The 8,734-nt window shown below is 38.3% G+C and overlaps 1 protein-coding gene across 1 annotated transcript; it reads right to left on the bottom strand.

Moving 5' to 3' along the window:
• Positions 1 to 208: 208 nt before the first annotated feature.
• Positions 209 to 6,744, bottom strand: LOC129679310 (probable global transcription activator SNF2L1). Its single transcript, XM_055610334.1, has 3 exons — positions 6,534 to 6,744; positions 1,544 to 1,630; positions 209 to 289 (listed from the first exon to the last, which is right to left on the bottom strand). Exons 1-3 carry the CDS (start codon positions 6,705 to 6,707, stop codon positions 245 to 247), a joined length of 306 nt encoding a protein of 101 aa, XP_055466309.1. The 5' UTR covers positions 6,708 to 6,744; the 3' UTR covers positions 209 to 244.
• Positions 6,745 to 8,734: the final 1,990 nt, after the last annotated feature.

The following is an 8,734-nucleotide window of genomic DNA, read 5'->3' as shown; positions in this document are numbered from 1 at the left end:
GAAAAGAGTTCATTAGCAGAGATACAAGACTTAGAAAAATACATTAAAATCACTAGCTGGAAGGTGGCCAAAACTTTCCAATTCGTGCTATTCTTTCTGGAACGTTGTTTTTAGAACTGTTAAAACATTAACTGTCTCCTTAGATGTGGTCTTAAATGGTAAGGCACTGTCTCTTGTAAAATTGCTATTAGCAACTGAAGCATGTAGTTTCTCCCTTTTATTTCAAAACTGCAAAAACAGTCCTTCAGGGGAAAAAATGAGTTTCAACCACCTGTTCAGTTCTTGGTGCCTGAAAATTAAAAAAAAAAAAAATCACAAAGCAATATACAGGGCTCAACTAAGATTACACTACTTAAGAATGTACTTTCATGCATTGGGTAAATAAGCCAGAATATGCCTCTAAAGGTGTATGTTATCATACTACATATTTCCTTAATGGAGAACATTCATTTAGATGCAAATTAAGAGAAAGAAATACTGATCTGACATTGTGGCTGTGTTTCCCTCAAGGTACAAAGCTTCTGTGATATTGCCACTGATACCTTCATCACTGAATACACAAAATATTTTGGTTTTTTGGCACCTTAGAGCTGGATAAAGAACACTGAGCAAAGTAAAACATGACTTCTCATCTCAACTATTCTGTGACCTTTAATTTTCTCCTTTGAAAATGAGATTAATTTATTCAACAGAAAGTAATTGTTGGCTGGAGAGATGGTTCAGTAGGTAAAGTACTTGTCACAAAAGTGAAATGCCTGGACTTGAGAGATGGCTCAGTGGTTAAGAGCACTGTTTGCTCTTCCAAAGGACCCACGTTCAATTTCCAGCACCCACATGGTAGCTCACAACTCTCTGTAATGCCAATTCTAAGAGATCTGACACTTTCACACTAGTGCGCATTAAATTAAATTAAATGATTTTTTTAAAGTGTAATGCCCTGTGTTCAGATCCCTAGCGCCCACATGAAAAAAAAAAAAAAAATGTATGTGGCACACACCATACTCCCAGTGCTGACAAAAAGAAAATAGGTGGATCTCTAGAGTTCACTGCCTATCCAGCTTCACCAAATCTGTGAACTCTTGCTTAAGTTAGTGAAAAAAATTAAATTAAGGTGGAGAGTGATTAAGGAAAACACCCACCCAAACCTTTCCTCAGGTTAAATCAGAGGGGGCCATGATCAAAAAATAAGGTGAACAATGATTGAGGAAGATACCTGTCATTTACCTCTGACCTACATGCATGCACACCTGTGCACACACACACAATTGTTGTGATAGTTTAATATACTAAATTACATTTGTACTCTGAAATATGATTATGCATCATAAACAACCAGACAAGTCTTTTACATCTTTCACATCTCCATAAAAATTAACTATAAGCCATGTATGTTAATATACACAAATAATCACAGAAATCAGGAGGCTAACACTGCAGTTCAAGATCAAGTTCAAGATCAGCCTGGGATTATATAACCAGACCTGTCTCACAAACAAACAAACAAGAGAAAGAGTATTCACTACCTTACCACGAGTATATTTACCATTTTCTCTTCATATTCTGGGTCCATTTCGTTTTCAGATTTGGAAGCTTTAGCAGCAAGTTTGAGTTGAAATAAAGAAGTGATTTTCTAGAATTTCAAAAGAAATAAATATCAGCCAATTCCTAAGCAAGGTCTTTAAACAGGTCGATATTTTCCCTTGAAGACAGCCAAAAGTAATTAAATAACTTGATAAATAAGTCACTGAGGGACATGTATGATGAGAGCAAGTTATGAAGCAAGACTTATGATTAATCCAGTTCTGTGCACCTGGGGTCCAATAAAAAAAAAAAAAAAAAAAAAAAACCTTAAGTCATCAGAAAAAGTGGAAAAAAAAAAAAAAAAAAAAAAAAAAAAAAAACCTTAAGCTATCAGAGAAAGTGGCAGCAATTAGAATAAAAACCAAAAATAAAACACTGAGCTTTTTGTCTTTTTTTTTAATTAAAGCAGAAGAAATGTGTAGCCATGAAGTAAAAGACTTAGAAATCCTGAAACAGGCTAATGTTCAACCACAAACCAAAAAAATTCAAGAAATGTAAATAACTCTCCAAAACACTTCTTCATTTACTAGAAACGAGCCAGACTTTCAGCATAAAAGACTCTGGCTTCTAGTCCTGATATTACATTTTGGAAATTTGTTTTCTTAGACTAATTAAAGCATGTACATTTTCATACAGTGCAACATAAGCTCATACACTTAAAATAACCCAATAGTACCGCTTCAAACTGGTCACTCATTTCCACTGGAAAGAAAGCTATTCTGACTATTCGTGCTACAAAAATACTTTATACAAGTGATTCATCAGAGGTATTCTCTATTAACTGATAATATTTTTAAAATGGTAAATTAATGAACACTAGCATCAATCAGTAACCCAAGAAGCCTAAAATAACCTGGCAATACTGGCTCAATATCTTGTGTAACCCACACTTTGTAAAAACAAGCCTATTGATTTAAATATCAGAACATACATAGAGTAAATATTCTTCTCTAGGAGAACTAAAAAAAAAAAAATAGAATAATACAAACAAGTCTCTATCCATGAAGAGCAATACCAAGAATATTTGAGTTTGAACAGAGACTTTGCAGAAATTAAAATATAAATCTTTTTGAGAAAACAATAGAAACGAGGTCACTTTTATCACAGCTTTTGTCAACCTGTCTTTGAAATCTTCCATAATTCCGCACCAGAATGTGACCGTAAACATGAAAAAAAAATGCCTCCAATAATTAATGACTGTCTTCTAACATTTACTGAAAGTTTTATCTTGAGGAAATTCGAACAAAGATTATGAAGCTTGACCTTGATCAGAGTCCTACTTTGGAGCACTAATCACATAACAAATACGTTGAGTTAGAGCATCTCATGTATCATGATCAACTATGTAAGATATCATAAATGTAATTCTAGAATAGGAACTGAGAAAGACACTTTCAAGATCATATCTTCAGCATCACATATGCTATGAGTCGTGGTAAAGATTTTTAATGCCAGCACTTGAAAGACAGAAGCAGGTGAACAATGTGAGTTCAAGGCCAGCCTAGTCTACATAGTGAGTTCCAGGACAGCAAGAGCTATGTAGAGAAACACTGTCTCAAAAAAAAAAAAATCTCATACTACAAGTCTCATTTTCAAAACAACAAAATCTTAGATATCAAAATTCATACTTTTATCTTAAAAGTTCAATGAGGTGGAATTTTCAAGTTTTAAAACAGTAACAATAACTTTGTGTGTGTGTGTGACAAAAACTTCACATTCAGAGAAATTACAGCTCAGTTTTATTCATTACATCTGTGCTTTAAAATGAAATAACACGCTAATTGAATCCCTCATCTTGAGCAGTACTATTATTAAAAGCTATGGGTAACCACTTCATTGACACTACTCTCCACAACAAATGTTTTAATTTTTTTTAAAGACCTACCTTTCCAACCTTCTCATTTATCTATATGTATGTGTCCCAAAATACATTTTTCATACAAGAAAAGATAAAAGGTAAATAAAATTTTCTAATGGATTACTTGTAGATTTTACCTTCTTGCAGTCTTTTGTGTATTTAAATTTCTTGACCATTTCATACAGATACACAATATATTTTGGTCATTTTCATACCTCTTTACTTATTCCTTTTCACTTCTTCATCCCAACTAATGTACCTTTACTTTTCTGTCTTTTTTGTGTGCAGATGTTATAGTTTTGAAACCATGAGAGTGTAGCACAAGATCACCAAAACCTTTTTCTTAAAGACTGTAACCTTGGTGTTTTTACTCCCACAAAATATCATCTTCCTATTTTTACATTCTTAAATTATCCAACTGTCACTTAACCAAGTAAGTTCAAGAATCATAAGGTAAGAGAAAATTCTCTGTGTGGGCTGAATGTCATAATCAACTCACTGTTAGCTCATCTACTTGATTCATCATGAAAAGTGCTTTACCCTTATTCCTATCCAATTCTACCTCATTTGATAGTCTAGCTTTGAACACCCCAGGAAATGAAAGCAGTAGCAAATGACATAGTAAAGACCACTAACACAAGGTGTATCATGGACACCAGGAATAGATGGCAGAACTCCAGAACTGAACTACTTGTTCTTCCATAATAACATCCTTTATCTGTGGGGTTGAGCATCACCGATGTTTTCATATTTTGTGGTAGATAATTTCTGATCAAAGTAGATGAGACCCTTAAAAAATGTAAGTGAATAGCTGGCTATTAAGGAGACAGAAAAAAATTATTAAAAACAAATAATTAGAAGTTATTATTACTAAGCAAGTCTGAGAAACGGTCATTTAGTTGAGGGGAAACAACCTGCTTAGTGTCAACTGGCCTTGTAACACTGTCAAAGTACAGAAACCATTGACTATGAAGAAAGATAAGTGTGTACCTCTTACAGATTCAAGGTAGTACAAAATATACTTAGCATTTTTAAAGGATTTATGTGGGTGTGTGCACATGTGGGCATAATGGTTCTTTGCACCAAATGTGGGGGACAAAGAGAACATCAAATGTCCTCCTCTATCATTTTGCCCTTATTCCTTGAGGCAGGGTCTCTCCCTCAACCAAAAGCTGCCTTTTCTTCACTAGACTTGCAGCCACCAAACCCCAGCAATTGTCTTGTCTCTGTCACCCTAAAAAATGAGGTCTTCAGGTGATGACAGACATGGTATGTTACATGGTTGGTGGAACTCAAATTCTAGTTGTCGTGATTGTGTGTCAAAGGCTCTTAACCCTTTCTCCCATCCCATTCCAAACATAGCTTTTAAGAACAACTGAAAATTTAAAAAAAATGAGCAAAATAAGAAACTTTAGAGACCCAGGAAATGCAGTTCCTATCCTGAGTAGATAAATGAAGTTCCACCATAATAGTGTCCAAAGTTCATGAACATATAGAAACACACTTCATGTTTATTACACATACTTTTATTAATCCCCAGTCTTTTACAATGGAAATTTAAAAACTTATACAATTTCAAAATTCAGCATTGATTACTATACCAAGGAGAGGAGAAGGAAGATAAAGAAGAAGAGGAAGAAGAAATTAGCATTTACATTTGCCCAGTCCAGGGAATAAAAGGCACTAGATATTTTTCTGAATTTCTCTACCAAATACTTGGTATTTGGCCCAGTTTTAATCATCAATGTTGTCACACTGATCCAAGTATCACACTCATCTTACATCCAATGTTTTCCATGGTTTTCACTTAGCACTACAGTTGTCTTTCTGTTTAGTCAACCTTGTAACAGTAAACTACGTGACTTAAGTAAATGCTGAATTTAGAATCATATAATTCAAGTCAAAGGTTTTCATTTAATCGTAGAGCACTGTGTAATGATTCATACAAAGCCATTTGAGTTCTCTAAAGCATAATTTCAATTACCCACCCTTTTTAAAATCATTATGTGTATTATAAACGGGAAAAAATCCACCTTTAAACAATCTGTTCTGCAATTTTAAGATACATCAAAACTTTTTATGCTCCATCCTATTCTTTGACATCAAATTTTCAAAGCATTTTATAGTTTTACTTATATATTCATGTGAGATAATATTTAATTCTTGGATTTGTCTATAATAGGTGTGACAGAAGTCCTCTCTGGTGTGTCAGTAATATAGTTCATACTACAGAGTAGGACTTTTCAACATGTTTTTAAAATTGCCTGTGTCCAGGAGGCAAGGGAAGTAAAAGGCAGGAAGGCCAAAGGCCAGATAGGGATTCATCTGGATGGCCTGAAGTGAAACACTATACCATCAGGGGTGGGACAGGAGAGGGTGAGAGTGCAAAGGTTGGACATTTTCCTAAGACAGCAAGCACGGTTCTATTGTGTGAGGATTGTAAGGTAAAGTGTGGAGAGAATGTTTTCTTGACATGACACCCTCCCCTCACCATGAGATCAAAGGAACAAGGGAGATTAATTTTTTTTTTTCTATAATCCCAGGCAGACACTGCCAATCAAAGCAGGCATTATCTTCCAACCGTTCATCCTTTCCCCTCCTGTCTCCTCCACCACCAGCACCTTGAAATTTAAATTACAAAACTAAGGCCCGGCCAAACCCCCTTCAGCGCCATGGTGGGACTGAAGGGCCCAGATTTCCCAGGCAGAGGCCGACAGGAAGAGGGGGTAGAAGAGCCAACAAGGAGAGAGGCAGAGGCTTTTTCCTGCATAGCCCCATCCCCCAACACCGTTCCCCCAGTGTAGGGAAGGTAAAGGGACACCCAGGGGTAGGAGAGAGTCAGGGCTCAGGATCCGGACACCCAGTCACCCAGCGGCAACCCGCCCTGCCCCGCCCCGGCCCAGCAGGCAGCCAGCAGGAAAGGGGGAGGGGAGGAAATGCTAGATGATTCTGCTTCCCTAGCTGCCCCCATCCCTACGGTGATCTCGGTACCTGTCGTACCAAAAGGTTGGGTTTGGGACCCCTGCGAGGGGCCAGGCACAAGATGTGTCCAGCACACACAGAGCGAGCACGCACACACCCCTTTCCTATTTACCTCCTTCTTCTTCTCGCCCTTCTCAGTGGCTGTGGTGGCTTCCGTGGCGACGGCAGCCGCTCCCTCTTCCTTAAAGGTGGATGGCCCTGGTTGCTCATCCTCTATGACCACGATCATGGCTCTAGCATCTGAGACTGCCACGGTGACTGCCACTGTGGCCGTGTCCGGCTCCATGGCGTTGGGGCGGGAAAGATGAGGGGGAACGAGAAAAGGGACAAGGAAAGCTCCTGGGCGGCAGCAGTGGCTGCACTGGAAAAAGCTAGATAGAGCAGGGATAGGGAATACTATGTTCCAACCCCTTCGCCCGCCCCCCCCCACCTTCTTTAAATAACCCTCAACCCTGCCCCACTTCCGTCCACCCACCCTACGTCATGGCCTCCCCCATCACCCTCCCCTTTCACACACCCCCACCAGCAATCGCGAGACTCCCCCTCCCCACCCAGAGCCCAGGCTGGTCCTACAAGACCAACTGTTGCCTGACTGTGGGGTGCACTCAGGGGTAAAGGACAAAACCTACATCTCCTGGCCCCTTAAAAATTCTATTTCTCCATATGTCCCCAACAGTGAGCTTGAGTTCCCCTCACAGATGTGATCAGAAGAAATTCTCTTTCCCTGAAATTTGTTCTACCTATTCTGCCTTTGTACCTTGGGGTTACCTTGGGGTGCACAAAGAACTCTGCTTATGACTGCACTAGAGAGAACTTTTTTTTTTTCTTTGGAAAGCCCAGAAGCCTCTGGGAACGGCCTATTCCCAGTTTTCTGAAAGAACTAGATTGATGATACACATCTTCAAAGACTCTGCTGAAAGATAATGTGAATCACTTGTTGGCAATGTATCCCTTAGAAGGCAAAACCTGAGGCAGAGTTTATGAATATGTGTTGTTTTCCATTCTGCTTTTCTCAGATAGCCAATACACAGAAATCCTTCTTTTGACTGCACCTCTGAATTTTAAAATTAAAAGGGGGCAATGTCAAAGTCTAGGACAATTTGTGGTACGTTACCTAATATTGGTCATTGAATTAAACAGCTATGATTTTTGGTTTTGCTTCTGTTCTTTTCATGTTTTTGTATTAATCAATGATCACTGATTGCATTTTGTAAAAGGTGCAAGTGTGTATAAACATAACTATTAATTATTGCTTCTATGTCTCATCATCATTTATCAACAATGAAAAGATTGACATCCTAGCCTTTAAAGTTCAGTCATTAGAGATGATAGACAACAAAAAATATAAGAAACAGTATACCTGGCAAGGCAGTCCTGATACAACTGGATGTGCTGGGGTGGGTTTGTTGGGGAAGTTCCCTTTTTCTGAGGGGCAGAGGAAGGGAGATAGGGGGATGAGGGATGGGCAGAAGAAGGGGATGGGAGGAGAGGAGAGGAGGGAGAGAACTAATATTGAAATTTAAAGAGAAAAACTAAATAAAAAATAAATCCACAAAGATGAATAATAAAAAAGAAAGAAACAGTATAGCAAACAGTCACAAAACATACTATTTCCAAAATGAAGCAATTGCTTTCCAAAGCAGCTGTCACATGGTTAACTTCCATCATCATACCTTCCTAAACAACTTATCTAAACTAAGGTGTAGCTTGTTCAAATAGTAACAAAGCAGTCAGGTGACCCCAGATATTATCTATTACTGGTCACCCATGCCTTAGTGAAAGGATGAGAGATTCTATCCCTAAACTAGTCTCTCTCTCTCTCTCTCTCTCTCTCTCTCTCTCTCTCTCTCTCTCCCTTCTTCCATCCTCTCTCTCTCTCCCTACTTTCCTCCTTTTCTCCCACCTCTCTGTAGCCCAAGTCTTGCTCTGTAACCCAAGCTGACCCTTACTTTGCAGCAATTCTTCTGCCTCAGCCTTTCAAGCACTAGGATTACAGGCATCAGGAACCATGCTCTATTCCATGGTCAAATTTTAAAACCAAAAAAATAAAAACAGGCAAAGAAGAAGCTGGTGACTTAAGGGGTACGCCAAAGAGAGAGAAGAAGAACCTGATGACACTATCTTCTCATTTTACCTTCATTATGTGTGGATAACTAAATGGACCCCAGTCTACTGTTTATGCACTCTTCAATGACCATTAGGTGTCTCACTATAAAAACAGCAGATACTCCTGAAGCATCGTATTCCATTAAAAAATGAGAAGGATGAAGAAGAAGAAGAAGAAGAAGAAGAAGAAGAAGAAGAAGAAGAAGA

Source organism: Psammomys obesus, unplaced genomic scaffold (genome assembly GCF_907164565.1).
Source record: "Psammomys obesus unplaced genomic scaffold, mPsaObe1.curated_primary_1811, whole genome shotgun sequence".
Classification (NCBI taxonomy): domain Eukaryota; kingdom Metazoa; phylum Chordata; class Mammalia; order Rodentia; family Muridae; genus Psammomys; species Psammomys obesus.
The sequence above is the reverse complement of the archived record's forward strand: the minus strand, read 5'-3'. Positions and strand labels throughout refer to the sequence as shown.

Bases quoted from the DNA above. Each gene is read 5' to 3' on its own strand.
- LOC129679310 (XM_055610334.1), bottom strand. From the start codon at position 6,707: ATGGAGCCGGACACGGCCACAGTGGCAGTCACCGTGGCAGTCTCAGAT. The intron at 1,631-6,533 runs GTAAATAGGAAA...TTGAAATTCTAG, and splicing joins AGGGCGAGAAGAAGAAGGAG to AAAATCACTTCTTTATTTCA. The intron at 290-1,543 runs GTAAATATACTC...TTTAATTTTCAG, and splicing joins CAGAATATGAAGAGAAAATG to GCACCAAGAACTGAACAGGT.